We start from the raw sequence: 15,234 nt of genomic DNA on the forward strand, positions 1-15,234 counted from the left end.
TCTAGCAGTCCGGGTCCAATTCCTTCCTGCAACATTCTGGATATCGTCTCGCCATCGTCTCTAGGGCCTAGCAATGCTCCATTTGGTCTCTCTTGGGCGCCAAACTAGTATACTATGTGCATTACCACATGACCAGCCCATCTCCATTTCAGTTGTGCCACAAGCCTTGGAACATCTGTCACTTTAGTTCTTCTACGAATTTCCTCGTTGCGGATTCTATCCCTTAGAGTGATTCCTATCATAGCCCTCTCCATTGCTCGTTGGGTGGTTTGCAGTTTATTGGCAAATTTGCGGGTAATTGCCATTGTTTCTAGTCCAAATAAATAAATCCTAGTCTGCCAAAGGCTGTCCAGGACAAATCTGCCTCTATGTCCTCTAAATACTACTGAAAGCCTTTGGATGTACTAAATCGTGTTTTGTTATCAATTAAAAATGGTTGCCAAGCTTCATACAATCATAATCAGTACATTTAGTTCGGTTGAACTAATAATTTTGAAATTACTGCTCAAGTAGGTATATCATTATTATCTATGCTGTTTTTTGGAAAGTTTTTGCAGCTTACTGCTTTTGTTTCTGTTCTTCTCTTCAGCATATTTCTAACTCACAAATGTCAATTTTTATAATAATGTTCTTCACTCAGTACATCATTTTACAGATATAATAACTTCGAAAGGGTAGTTACGCCACTGGATTCGTCCAAGTAGCAGTTAATAAATTATTCACTACGGGTGGTTCGTTTTCATTGATTGCGTATCCAGTTTCATCAGCTTAACATTTCTGCACAAAGTCGAGTAATCAAACCACCATCGCAGCCAGCTGTTTCACTTCTTGCATACCTGTCACTGTAAAACATTTCGCGTATTGTTCCAGGTAATCAGACCACCTGTCGTCTGCTTTTTCCGCTAATACAAAAGTAAATCAACCACTGAACAAGTGGAAAAACATGCGGCAACAATCCACCTTTTCGGTGTTAAGTATTTCGTCGAAATTTTTGAAAGCCGGACCCTGTACGTTACCAACCATAAATCTCGATTTCCACGATTCAAAAACGTATGGCGTCACGTGCCCGGACTGGCGTTTAATATGCAATTTATCTAACCGTTACATTATCTAAGACGACAGCGGTCGTAACTACACGTTACACACTGTATAAACCTAACGTGGCGTAAAAGAGATGCGGCCTTAAGTTGGAAGTGATCGTTTGCGCCGCATGATTCCCCCAAGGGCTACACAAATCAACCATTTTGTTTAGGTTGTCTAATCAATTCCATTTTTGGAACAACGTTAGCTCATTTGTAACGTCTTTTGACTGAAAATCTATAAAAAAGAGGTTCTTTTAAGGTAAAGGGCAGAGGAATAGACAGTTCAAATGGACCAGAAAACAAAAACTTCTTCTTCTGCTTCTTCAAGTGTTTATTCGTTCCGAATATTGATGATCATCCTAGATATGATGACTTTGTTCACGGCTGCTTTTAATAGTTTGGTAGTAGTTTTTTAGAACCATGTTCTTAAGTTTTGAAGACATGATATTCTCCTTCTCCCTGGTGGTCTTTTGCTATAAACTTTTCCTGGAAGAACTGACTTTAAAAGGTGATATTTGCTTTCGTTCCTCATGATATGTCTGAGGTACACAAGCTTTCTTCTCTTGTTGGTGTTCATTACTTCCAAATCTTTCTTCATTCTCTCCATCACTGCCCTGTTGGTCAATCTGTCCACCCATGATATTCTCAGCATTTTCCAAGCTACCTTTCGAAGGTTTCGAGTTTTCTTTGGTCCCACAGAAAAGAGAGTCTGATTTTGATGTCGATGTTGAGGTTATGATTTTTAAACTATTTAGTTATTTTGCTGGTCTATTCTATACTACTGATCTCCTGTAAGACTCTCTCTATTGGTGTATTGTTGATCGTTAAGCCGTATCTTCCACCAGTTTCTCTACTGAATGAATTTGGTTTTACTAATGTCAATTTCTTCAAGTTATGTTTACTGATGAGGTCTTTTATTTTGTTCATTACTTCTTGTAAGTCGTTCATTTTGTCTGTGAAAACCACTGTATCATCTGCCTACCGGATGTTGTTCATTCGTTCTCCATTCAGCCAAATTCCTGTAAGTCGGTATTTTCGAGGATTTCTTTAAAGATTTCCTACGAGTAGAAAGTAGAGATTAAATATGAGTGAACAGGATACAACCTTGCCTGACTCTTTGAAGAATGTTTACTGTTGGTTTGTTCTTCCATTTAAATGAATGATAGAGAAGTAATTGCTTTTCCTGGAAACAAAATACCTATAAAGCTTAAATAATGGATATGAACAAAAATTACATTGTTTACCCTCCAGCAAATATGCCGGCAAGTCTCAACGTCTCTCTGACATATTGTTATATTTTATGTCATGCAAAATAAAGACATTATAAAAAATATGAACTAGTAGCTATACAGCTTCCATATAAAATAAACGCACAATAAAATAATAGGCTTATCCAGCAAAACGCAGGTTTGCCACACAATCAAACTGCGTATACGAACGCAGATAACAATTTTTTACTTTCTAAGAGAACAATGGTACCAACAGGTAGTACCCGGTTTATCGGGCGGTACCATCGAAGACGGCTTTCAATAGAATTGCTTCATTTTCAATTGTCCCGGAGACACTGATCGTTTATCGATAATAATTATAGACGTCGAGGAATTTAGAAATGAAATCGAGCTTCTTCCGGATGTTGATTAGTTGCAGCCCCATCGATACCTCTAAATGTAAGGGAAAATTGATAATTTGTTTTACTTTATTTCAGTGGATAATAATAATTATTAGAAAATAATTTAAATCAGTTGAAACTCTTGAAAATCTGATTCTCTGTCAGTTGTCAATTGTTAATAATAAGGAGGTTTTTAAATATCATTGATTGAGTCAGCATCTCAGTGACTAGTATTTTAACTTTTTTAAACACAATTTGTTTTATTCTGTAACATTTGAACTTGATTTTCACTTTGATAGTTTCAAATTTAATTCTGTTAGACTGTTTCGCTGAATTTAAGCTTTGTCACTTTAAATTTAACTCAATTTGAACTTTGGCAGATTTAATTTGATGTCCTAGAAAATTTACAATTTCTACACTTTGATCATTATAGGGTCACGTGACTGTTTTGAATTTTTTTTTAAATCCATTGCAGACTGTCTCAGTAAAACTCATTTTAAGCTAAATTTTAGTGCAATTTTGGAAAAAAATTTCAAGACAGCACCATGACAAAAGAAAGCTAATGAATGGGGCTGTCACGTGACGTTGACTAGATCAGGCCAAGTTGTCCGTTTGGCCGCTAGAGGCCATCAAAATTGACACCCCGGTGAAAAAATAAATTACTATTACTATACAAGGTGGTTCAAATTAATTGTACGATCATTCAAGAGTGGAAAGTACATTAAAAATAAACTCCAAATTGTCATATAAACTGTAGTCGAAAAGTGCCCCCTAGCGGAGTTAGAGCACCTTAAAGGTGAGCCACTAAAACCATTTTTTTATTTTTTATTCCCAGACGAAAAAGATTCTTGAAATTAAATTTGCCATGCGTGTTCACCATTTTGAAGTAATCATTTAGAATTTTTTCAGTTTTTCAAAATAATCTGGACAAATACGGGGGCTGTTCAAAAAGTTTGACAGCTTTAAATTTCTTTAAACTGTAATTTTAGATCATTCTGATGGGGCACATGTGATAGCCCATACTTTTTTCTAAGAAAGGTTTGTTTGAACATTTCTTTTTATTTTGCATAGTTTTTCTGATACCGTCATTTTTATACGCTAATCCATAATGAAAAACAATAGTACCTGTCCAGATTATTTTAAAAAATTGGAAAAAAAAAACCAAATACTTCAATGATGAAATGATGAACAAGCATGCCAAATTTCATATGAGTTTTATTTTAGTTTATTAATTTAGAAAATTTTTTATTCTTGGTGCATATACTTAGGGCCCACTAGCTCCGAAAGGGGGCACTTTTCAACTTTTGGGTATATCACACTTTGGCGTTTATTTTGTATGTACTTTCTACCTTTCAAGTATCCTACAATCAATTTGAACCACCCTGTATATGACATTTTTCTGTAGAGTGTACCGTTTGACTTACCTCATGGATTTTAACAATTTTTTATTTTTTTTAAATAATCTTTGACTGGCTAGATAGCCTTAGGTTAACGGTAAACAGGTGAAGTGGAGTATCATTTGTCAGAATGTCATTCTTTAAGCGTTCCACACCCTAAAACTTTGTCAAAAATTGTCATAAGTTTAAGATCATATCCGAAACCGAGCCAGTTAGAGCAAAATCAGCAGAAAGTCAGATTCGTATTCTCCAGTTTAAAATTAGTAAAAAACGATCACTTTGAATGAGCAAATTTCAATATGGCTGTTGTTGGTATAGTAGGCCCAAAAATCCCAAATTTATAATTAAAAAAATAAAAATTTATAATAATTTAAAAAATTGTCTTTAAGTCGTTAATTTGAAACATTCTAACGGGCAGGGCTAAGTTTCTTGTACCATTTGGTCGCTAGAGGTCGTCAAAGTTGATAGTTTTAGATAGTTGTAGATAGTTTCAAGCAGGTAGTGTTTATAAAAACTAAAAAACAGGTAATGTGGTAATTATACATAAATCAAGTGCACTTTCAATGAAACATTCCGTAAATAATCGAAAGGTATGCGTTTTTCTCCATTCAGTGCAAAATAGCAAACGGCTTTCAACGGCTTTAAGATATATTGTTTTTATTAGCGTAGCAACGATCAGTTAAACATGTGTATGGTATCATATTAAATTGATGTACGACTGTGCTATTTCCGTGTGTCGACGAGGGAATTCACTTTTATTTCTGTATTAGTGTTGTTTTTGAGATATTAAACCGGATGGCTCTCGGAATAAAATCAACAAAAGCGTTTCTTAATAGCGTGAAATAAATCCACTCAGTCTTAATTTGTATGGCATCTATTAAAAACAGATAAACCCGTTATCTGTTATAACCTATAAATCACGGTTGAGTCCAATTTAAATAAGTTAAAAACCGAAAATTCTCATCGTTGTTTGCATTTTTTCCGATTTCCTATCTCGAACAAGGCCGTTTGTAAAACTCCAAAATAAATTAGAGATAAAATATGGCTCGGGCTACTTAATCCGGCACCAAAAAAAAACGTGATTTATTAAGACGTCAAAACTTAATAATAAACTACTAAAAATACAACTTAATTAAATACTCCTTAGTGTATACAGCGTAGTAAAATGTAAGGAAAATAAGATTTATTAAAAGCGGCTTCTGGTCCCACGCCTACGTCCCTGGTTTAAATACAGGGTCGGGGCAATACGAGTTAACATAATGGGCCGTTATTTGCTGAAATATGGCGGCTCCCGAGAGAAATCCACTTCTTGCCTCGTTATTTGCGAACCCGTGTTGGGGACCATTACCAATCCAGTTCAGAAGAATTATAGGCTTACAAGCCTACTATTTTGCTATTTAATGTCGTATAAATTGTCTGCATCTTCATTCGCGCAATAAAATGTTGACTATCCAGGAAATCGAAAAAGTCAACAAAGTTTTTTTTATGTCAGAAGTCACAAGTGAATAAATTCAAAACTAGTAAGTGACAGATTATTATTAAACAACAATCATAGAAAAAATAGTTTTTAGTTCTTCAGACAATCCACCAGATTTGAGTATTATAAGATAAGAATAAAAAATAATTCAAATGTGCATCTTCTCCTGCTTGTCAACATTTTCTGAGGCTTTTTTTGTATCTAATTAGGTTAGGTTAGGCCAAACTTTGAATCTTCAAATACACTTTAAAGCAAAATTTTGAAGGTTTTAACCCACATTTCAAACAGAAACAAATTATACAAACCTATCCTCTAAATTAATCTGAATCTTAATTTGCTTTATATTAAAAATTGTTTTTATTATTATCGATTATTTTGAACTATTTATTATACATTTAAAAATGCGCTGTTTGAGTATACCCGGTTTAGCCTAAGGTTAACCCATTAACCTTTCTTTAATGTGCATATTATCAACAAACTAATATAACTGGGGACAATACATGTGCTTAAACTAATAAATACTATTCGACAAATTATTTCAAGCAAAATTACAATGAGTGGTTTGTTTAAGGATAATAAAGTTTTAGATGATTTTATAGCTTAATTAACACAGAAATAATTCCAAACTAGCTCATATAGAAAACCTTGAACCGGCTTAATATTATTATACAGGGTGATTCCAAAGTTGGGGCTTTCCTTTCACCTGCGAATAGGGCTTCAAAAAATGAGGTTCAAGGTTAAATAAAATTTTTTCGAAATGTGAACAATAACGAAGATACAGGGTGTCAAAGTTTTACTGAAAAAACGAAAATAAAAAATAACTTTGACTTAATTTTAACTAACTGGCAAGGTTATTTCTTATCAACATTTTTTTTTTCTAACTTTTTTAGTTTTTGAGAAATTTCATTTCAAAAATTGTGTCACTTTTTGTGAGCTTTTTATGAGTTTGCAGCGTTGTTGCTAAGTTTGAAGCCTTGTGAAGCTGTAATTTGCACTCCAATCTAGATTTTTTATATATCATTAGAAAGAGGATGAAAAATGTTAAAAAATGTCGGTTGAGCGAATTTTCTAACTTTTTCAGTTTTTGAGAAATTTCAATTCGAAAATTGTGTCACTTTTTGTGAGTTTGCAGCGTTGTTGCTAAGTTTGAAGCCTTGTGAAGCTGTAATTTGCACTCCAATCTAGATTTTTTATATATCATTAGAAAAAGGATGAAAAATGGTACAAAATGTCGGTTGAGCGAATTTTCTAACTTTTTCAGTTTTTGAGAAATTTCAATTCGAAAATTGTGTCACTTTTTGTGAGTTTGCAGCTTTGTTGCTAAGTTTGAAGCCTTGTGAAGCTGTAATTTGCACTCCAATCTAGATTTTTTATATATCATTAGAAAGAGGATGAAAAATGTTGAAAAATGTCGGTTGAGCGAATTTTCTAACTTTTTCAGTTTTTGAGAAATTTTAATTCGAAAATTGTGTCACTTTTTGTGAGTTTGCAGCGTTGTTGCTAAGTTTGAAGCGTTGTGAAGCTGTAATTTGCACTCCAATCTAGATTTTTTATATATCATTGGAAAGAGGATGAAAAATGTTAAAAAATGTCGGTTGAGCGAATTTTCTAACTTTTTCAGTTTTTGAGAAATTTTAATTCGAAAATTGTGTAACTTTTTGTGAGTTTGCAGCGTTGTTGCTAAGTTTGAAGCCTTGTGAAGCTGTAATTTGCACTCCAATCTAGATTTTTTATATATCATTGGAAAGAGGATGAAAAATGTTAAAAAATGTCGGTTGAGCAAATTTTCTAACTTTTTCAGTTTTTGATAAATTTTAATTCGAAAATTGTGTCACTTTTTGTGAGTTTGCAGCGTTGTTGCTAAGTTTGAAGCCTTGTGAAGCTGTAATTTGCACTCCAATCTAGATTTTTTATATATCATTGGAAAGAGGATGAAAAATGTTAAAAAATGTCGGTTGAGCAAATTTTCTAACTTTTTCAGTTTTTGAGAAATTTCAATTCGAAAATTGTGTCACTTTCTGTGAGTTTGCAGCGTTGTTGCTAAGTTTGAAGCCTTGTAAAGCTGTAATTTGCACTCCAATCTAGATTTTTTATATATCATTAGAAAAAGGATGAAAAATGTTAAAAAATGTCGGTTGAGCGAATTTTCTAACTTTTTCAGTTTTTGAGAAATTTTAATTCGAAAATTGTGTCACTTTTTGTGAGTTTGCAGCGTTGTTGCCAGGTTTGAAGCCTTGTGACGCTGTAATTTGTTCTCCAATCTAGATTTTCTATATATTGTTGAAAAGATGATAAAAAATGCTATAAAATGTCGATAGTATACACCTTGTATCTTCGTTATTGTTCATATTTCAAAAAAGCGTCAAACGAAAAAAAACCCTATTTTTTGAAGCCCTATTCGCAGGTGAAAGGAAAGCCCCAACTTTGGAATCACCCTGTATATTGTGGTTAATTTAAACTTAAATCGCTTCAATATGCAAACGTCTATTTGCATTAGCACAAAGCGGTAATGTTTATAAATAACGCGAAATCGAAATGTCACCCATTATTGCGGTTGAGAAATATCGCCACATTGCGAAGAAACTTATTCATCTCCTACCGCAGAAAAAAAAGACACACGGTATAGCTCTTATGGTCGACCATAAAAGTGTGACATTCGCAAAATGCAAATTGCCGATTTAATTCCTAAACAAACAATAAAACTATTTTAAATTAATTAGTTGCATAAAGACCAATTTCGGGAACATAAGACCTATGTTCTTTTGATTTTTAAAATAATCTCAAAAACTGTTCTTAAAAAATATGTGAAATTACCATCTTTTAAAATAGTTGTTTCTTCTATAATAATTAGTCTCTAAAATACTACACTAAGCTTTAAGTTTTTGTAGCTGCCATACTAGGATGCTAGATATGAAGTAGCGTTAAAATGAATTTAAATTATACAGAGTGTCCGGTTTTCTGTAGTATAGCCTTGATCTCTTCTCTTCTCTTAAAAAATGTATGCCTTTGTTGTGTTAAAGCAAGCTCAATCATTTCAACACATTCTTCCTCTCTTCTTTTATAAGTTTTTTTTATTTGTTGGCAATGAGTGAGTTAATCATTTCAACACAAAATTATAGGCAATTAGCTAACACAATATTTCTACGCATTCTTCTACTCTTCTCGTAAAAATGTTGTGCAATTAGCCAGCTCAATCTTTTTAACACATTCTTTAGCTCTTTTTTTGAAAATTTTAGGCTCTAGCCTGCTCAATCATTTTAACAAATTCTTTGACCCTTCTCATGAAAATTTTTTAGGTTAGGTTAAGTGGGCGTGGTCCCACAAAATTTTAAGTCCGAGGTAGTACCACAGAATCAAAATAAACTGATCATTATGTTTTGATTATCAGGGATGTGATAGTTTTGTGCAGACACAATGTGTTAATCACAAACTTTGAAATTATTGAAAAGTAAAAACACTTTTTTTCCTGAGTTTTAAAATAAGAAAGCTGTATCGTATCAACGGAGTGAGATAAACAGAATCATCAATTTCAGATTAACCATATTCAAGCTTGTCATTTAGTGTCTCTATTAGTGGTATCAATTCGCCGTAAACTAGGGTGGTCTCTAGTGATCAGGCGCCTCGATTACTCTCTTTTCTCGTAGCGAAACGGTGACGGGTACCTGGTGCATCGTCATCGGTGGTACCGCGGAATCTGAATTCAAAAATCTATCCGCTATCGAAATGTTAGTCGTGAATTAGAGGGAATACACCCAGCATCGGCATTATTGCGGACGCGCACATCAAATAAAAGTTGTGTTTCTCGAACTATAACACGGGTGGTACGGCACGCGCTCCGAGTATAGTACCGTAGCACTTCTCGGTAATTTCGGTCGTACCAAAACGCTCAAATAGTTGAAAAATCGGTGCCATTTTTGTGAGTTGTGTTTTCCTTTTTATTTCGGTTAATTTGGTCTTTTTTTTTTAAATTCTCACTCAGTAACCTTAAAAGTTGTTTGGTGCGTCTGGAAACTGAAATTTTTCTTCCTGAAAAATCTATTGCAGGAAACATTTACTTATGTAAGCCAAAATATGTGATTAAACCTTTAAGTCGATTAAATTCATCGACATTTTAAACATCATCTGAATATTGAACAAAATTTTAGTTATTATTGTTTTTGATCAACAGGTTTGAGTGGTAGAAGTACTCTCTAGTACACTTAAGTGCGGAAAGTGCACTTTACCGTAGGGGAGTAGGGAATAAGTATGTCTGGAAAATAGTTTCACCGAAAATGCCAAATCACAGCTAACTCAAACGATTTAAGTCAATTCAATACCATATTATACAGGGTGTCTTGTTTAAAGTTCAAGTTTTTTTTATGACAGGTTTAACGCCACCATATTAGTTTTGTACCAAACAAATTTCGAAGATTTATCAAGTTTTTTTAGTGAAAACTCAGTTTAGTGGAGTATTGTGTAATTATTGAAATCACGTGTTCACATTTTAAATAATATAAAATTAAGTAATTTTATCATTGTCACGTTTTACGTATTATTAATTTCATTTTTTTTTTTAATTACTATTTTATGATTTCTGCACTTAGACAAAACCCAAAAATGGGTTTATTTTGCCTTGTGTCGCTCTGCATTTGCATACAGTTAAAGCTAATTTAAATTTGAAGAAATAGGGGCTTCCTATTGATTTATTTAGTAATTTGCATATTATTAACTATTAATTAAAACTAGATCACTAGCAATAGGGCTCTTAATAAGTAGTTTTAATTTCTTTAATCAAAGCAGTCAGTCACGTATGCCAGTGACATTTTACAGGGTGTGGCAATTAAGGCATCACAGTAGTTATAGCTATTAGTTTTTCTTCAAAATATGTAGCTTATGTTTGTTTATAGTGAAACACCCTGTATTTATAGTGATTTTCAGTAGTATTTAGAGGCCTCTAGCATTCCCAAAATGATTTTAGTCTGACAATTTAAAGAAAAATTCTTAGTGGCCCTCAGAAAATTCTAAAAGATGTTTTAAAAGTTTTGAGTGAGAGTTAAATAATGAAAACATAATTCATTCGACAAATCCTAGTCCATTTTGCAGATTCAACCAGAACGAATTACATTAATTTATCTTCGTTTCAAATCAGACACGTAATAATTCAGGATCTTTTAATGAACTTGTTTACAAATTTAAATTGTACTAGAAAATTTATTACTTGTCTAAATCTAATATTCTTTTGAATGTTTACGCTGGCCATCGTGTTTTCATTCTCCCACTGTCTAAATAATTATTTCATAACTAAGTTATTAACTTAAAAATACACAGTTTGAATGACTTTGAAAAACCGCATGTAAACTCTCAGAGGCCATAGCGAAATGGCTTATTAGAATTAAAAATAAACATTTTATTGATATTGCATAAATTTTAGCGAGCGGGCAATAAAAAGACGATAAAACTCGTTTTATTAGGCGCCTGTTTCTACTATGAGGCTACTAAATCGTCATTTTCAATTCAAGTACAATCTAAAACATTTGAATGGCATTTTTGCGAAGCTTTTAGTTTGTTCAATTTTGTTAAAATTTCCATTTAACTGTTAATGGCGGCTTTTAAATGAGTATAGTAGTTCCAATGTCTGTTTTTGAAGATATAAGACAATAAGCAGAGACAGTGTTGCCAAGTCAAAATATTTAATGGCGATGGAATAAATCGGCCAAAAAACGCTATTTAAAAAAATAAACAATTATTATACAGAATGTTTTTTTTAAATAATTGCAAAAAATTCTAATAATTGATTCTACATCAACAAATGCCAATTTGTTATATACATAAATCATATTTAAAAAATTTTAACATTCATAACAGGTATCATGTGGTTTTTGAAGATAATTTAGATAGAGAGTCACGTGACTTCTTGACCAATCACAAACTACGAATAGTGCTGTAATTTACGCACAATTGGAATTAGTGATGGGCAAGTTGTATGAAGAATTCGATTTAGCTGAATCGATTCAGATCTAATGGTGATAATTTGATTCGATTACTTATCACGCACTTTTTTTTTGATGCATCGAATCGAATTCAATTCAGTTATCATTAATGTGGGAGGTAGGACCAAACAAATTAGTGCACTACACACTGCACTGTATGTTCAACGAAAGCCAATAAATCAATTATTACTTCATACAAAAATAAATTTTATTTAAACAATATTACAAAAAATACTACATACCTACGTATTCAACAAAAATAAGTTTGCATTGTTTCCAAAAGTTGCATTTTAATTCTACTTACGTGCTATGTGCTGGTAGCTTTTTATGTACCAAGGACATTAGAGAGAACATAATGACCTGAAGTTCGGGCCAATGGTCATTATACTCTCCCTAACGCCTGTGGTGCAAGTGTAATTCAGCAATTATTTAAAACATAAAAACATGTTCAAACAGTGCATTTTATATGTTAGTAATAGGAACTAAAGGAACTGGTTTGTTTCTTATCATCAACATAACTTAAGTTACATCAAAAACTTAACCTACACTAGAGTTTTGTCAGGTACAACATCATAAAATATCACATAGAACAGTCAAGTAATAAAAAAAGTAACTAAAACGCCTATTCAAAATCACTTATTGTTATTGTTTCTGGCCAATCATCCTTATTCAAAGACCCCAGAAAAAGTAAGGCAGCAAGTCTTTTAGAGGATAGTCGATTTCTTTTTTCCGTCATTATATTCCCCGCCTTTGAAAATAATCTTTCGGAAGGAACGGATGTTGCAGTAACAATCAAATATTTCAGAGCTAATTTTGACAACATAGGAAAAATATTTTCCATCTCAACCCAATATTTAATGGGATCATCTTTTCTGTTAATCAGAGGTTGTTGAAGGTAGTGCCTTAATTCAACATGCAACTCATTTGATGACGTATCCATCTGAGTCTTGGTTGACTCTTTGGTCATTAAAAATTCGTGGTAAGACCACAAGTCATCATCATTATGTGTTTGCTCAACTGGCTCTGACACTGATTGTTGCTTTTCAGAATCAGTCATTATGCAGCTTTTTTTAAGAATATTAGAGATAAACTGAATTGCTGAACTAAGAGCAAGAGGGTTTTTGAAGTGAAGTTTTTTGTAACGTGGATCTAATAGTGTAGACACAGCCAGAATATTCACCAATTCCACACTTTTAAACCTTTTGTCAATTTGTTTCAAAATGTTTGACTTCAAGTCTAATACTGCATCGGAATTTAAAGTAGTACAGCTTTCAATAGCATGTGACATGCATTTTTCTAATGGTATTACACTACTGCATGTAACATAATCACTTCCACAAAGCTCAACTGTAATAAATTCAATGGGTTGCAAAATTTTTTTAATTTCTTTTGCCATTTCTAGTTCAGTTGCAGTTAACATAGGAGGTGATTTTGGAAACTTCAACAGCATTACACTAACAACATCGGATAATAAAATAAAACGCTCCAACATATGATATGTGGAGTTCCACCGCGTAGGAACTTCTTGAATTAACTTCAAAATGCTGCCTTCTGTTTTGCCTTCATTCAGTTGGAGACGCCTAATCTCATCAGATGCACTCACAGTCTGCTTTGTAAAAGTAACAATACTTTTAACTTTTAATATTAAATTTTTTATGGCCACATCTGATAACTCGATGGATTTGATTGCAACTAGATTTAATGTATGAGCAAAACAAGGAATGTGCTTGTTAGGTCCAAATGTGTCATTTACAGCTCTTACCATATTGGCACCATTGTCCGTTACAACACAAACAACCTTCTCTAAATCAATCGCCCACTGGTCACATACACTTATCATATTATCTTTTATATAAGACGCTGTATGGCTATTACTTAATGGAAAAACTCCTACAAGTACTGTTTTCAATTCTGTTTTTGGTTTCAAATAATGTACAGTTAATCCTAAATAACTCACTGTATTTCCAGTTTCAGTCCAAATGTCTGTAGTAAGGACTAAGTTGGTGGCGGACTTAAAGTTGGATTTCACAATCTCCCTTAACTGGTCATACTTGCTGTCAATCATTTTGGTGATAGTACGCCGACTGGGCACTTTATAAAGTGGTACAGCACATTTAATAAAATGTTTAAATCCTTCATTTTCTACTAGAGAATAAGGTAGAGCATCTTTGGCGATCATAAACAAAAGTGATTCAGTAATTTGTTTAGATTTACTGCCCTTCCTACTGAATGAGCTAACTGAATTGAAAGCATCATCTATGGGTAAAATCTTCAGTTTCTTTACAGTGGTCGGTTCAGATACTGAGCTAGTACTGGCTTCAGCAGATAGTGAACTAATAAAACTCATACTAGAACATGGGGTACTTCTGTTTGGAGATTGCTCAGCAGTGTCAAAGTTTGATGCTTCCATAGGACTGCAATAAACAAAAATTCGAAAATCAAAGCATATGATATCTAAAAATAAATTACACTACTTACATTGTTTCCACATCTGAGTGGCCTGCGTTTTTATGTTTTCTGCTCAAATGATTCCTTAAGTTGGTGGTGTTACCAGAAAACTTTAGAGACAAATGGCAAATTTTACACCTTACTATGTCTCTCTCTTCTTTAATGAAAAATTTCCATACAGTGCTCGTTTTTGGTGGAGACATTATTCATTATTTGAATTAAAACTTAATTCAAAAAAGGTGTACGTGGTGTAGAAAATTAGAAAACAAAGTAAATATTAAGAAGTCAACAAAAATCAAATCAAAGTCAACCTGCCAACCACAAGTTAAATTGAATGTCAATACTGTCAAACCTGTCACTCCTGAAACAAACTTAACCCTAATTCTTCTTTTTCGTTCATCTTTTTCTTCTCTGCATTTACTAACTAAATGCAAATGTTTCAATTGAATTCACATTTCAGGGCTCTGCCTCAAACCTGTTTACAGCCGGTCATAATGTCATATCATCATAATATTCTATTTAAATTTAACACACATACATTCATAGGAATCGCTTCAAATAATCGGAATGCACTAATCGATTCTCAAAATAATCGCGTATAAATTAATCGATACATCTTTTTCGATACATAGAATGTAGTTAATCGATATAGTATTGAATCGATTCAGAATCGCCCATCACTAATTGGAATTACCATTCTGTTTTAACTCTTACCGAAGCAGCATGTGCGTAAATTTCAACATGGTGGTAAAAAAAACTATGATTTTAACCGTTTAAAACTTAGATGAAAACCTATCAATCAAAGTGATGTTTACGTTATTAATCTGATTCGTATCAGTGGCTTTCCAACCTAATTTTAAACGTTCTTTGTGGCAGTATGTTGAGTATTAACCGGGATGTGGACGACCAAAGAATCTCCTTTGTGGATTAAATTGCAAATCACCTCGTTTTATAGATCGGACTAAATTGAATTCTGTTTTTCATTGCAAGTGCGGCGTTGCCATTTATAGCCCTACACGAAAAAAAAAATACCGCAAGAAATCTCATTTAAAAATATTCATGAAAATGTATGTTCGTGTTGAAAACGTTTTTGCATTATTTACGTTTTTGTTACAGGACAAGAAAATTAATTATCGTCATAAAGGTAATTAATTGTGTTTGTTGACATCACTGTTGTTTTTGGCGCTTTTAAACCAAATTAAAACCATTTAAAATATACACAAAATCTTGATTACATTGAAGAGTTTTTCAG

General features: G+C 33.0%; 2 protein-coding genes across 2 annotated transcripts in view; one reads left to right on the forward strand and one right to left on the reverse strand.

Annotated features, from left to right (window-relative positions):
• The window catches only part of LOC145724146 (thrombospondin type-1 domain-containing protein 4-like), an 84,389-nt gene that overhangs the window by 53,105 nt on the left and 16,050 nt on the right, over positions 1 to 15,234 (forward strand). The window lies entirely within an intron of this gene.
• LOC145724153 (E3 SUMO-protein ligase ZBED1-like) lies at positions 11,782 to 14,286 on the reverse strand. Its single transcript, XM_081972276.1, has 2 exons — positions 14,013 to 14,286; positions 11,782 to 13,948 (listed from the first exon to the last, which is right to left on the reverse strand). Exons 1-2 carry the CDS (start codon positions 14,183 to 14,185, stop codon positions 12,157 to 12,159), a joined length of 1,965 nt encoding a protein of 654 aa, XP_081828402.1. The 5' UTR covers positions 14,186 to 14,286; the 3' UTR covers positions 11,782 to 12,156.

The sequence above is a fragment of the Ips typographus genome, linkage group LG2 (genome assembly GCF_016097725.1).
Source record: "Ips typographus isolate SLU linkage group LG2, UJ_Ityp_2.0, whole genome shotgun sequence".
Lineage (NCBI taxonomy): Eukaryota > Metazoa > Arthropoda > Insecta > Coleoptera > Curculionidae > Ips > Ips typographus.

What these genes read in the sequence shown, in the direction of transcription:
- LOC145724153 (XM_081972276.1), bottom strand. Translation starts at nt 14,185, where the DNA reads ATGTCTCCACCAAAAACGAGCACTGTATGGAAATTTTTCATTAAAGAA. An exon ending in CACTCAGATGTGGAAACAAT is followed by an intron (nt 13,949 to 14,012) that starts GTAAGTAGTGTA and finishes TGTTTATTGCAG; the next exon opens with TCCTATGGAAGCATCAAACT.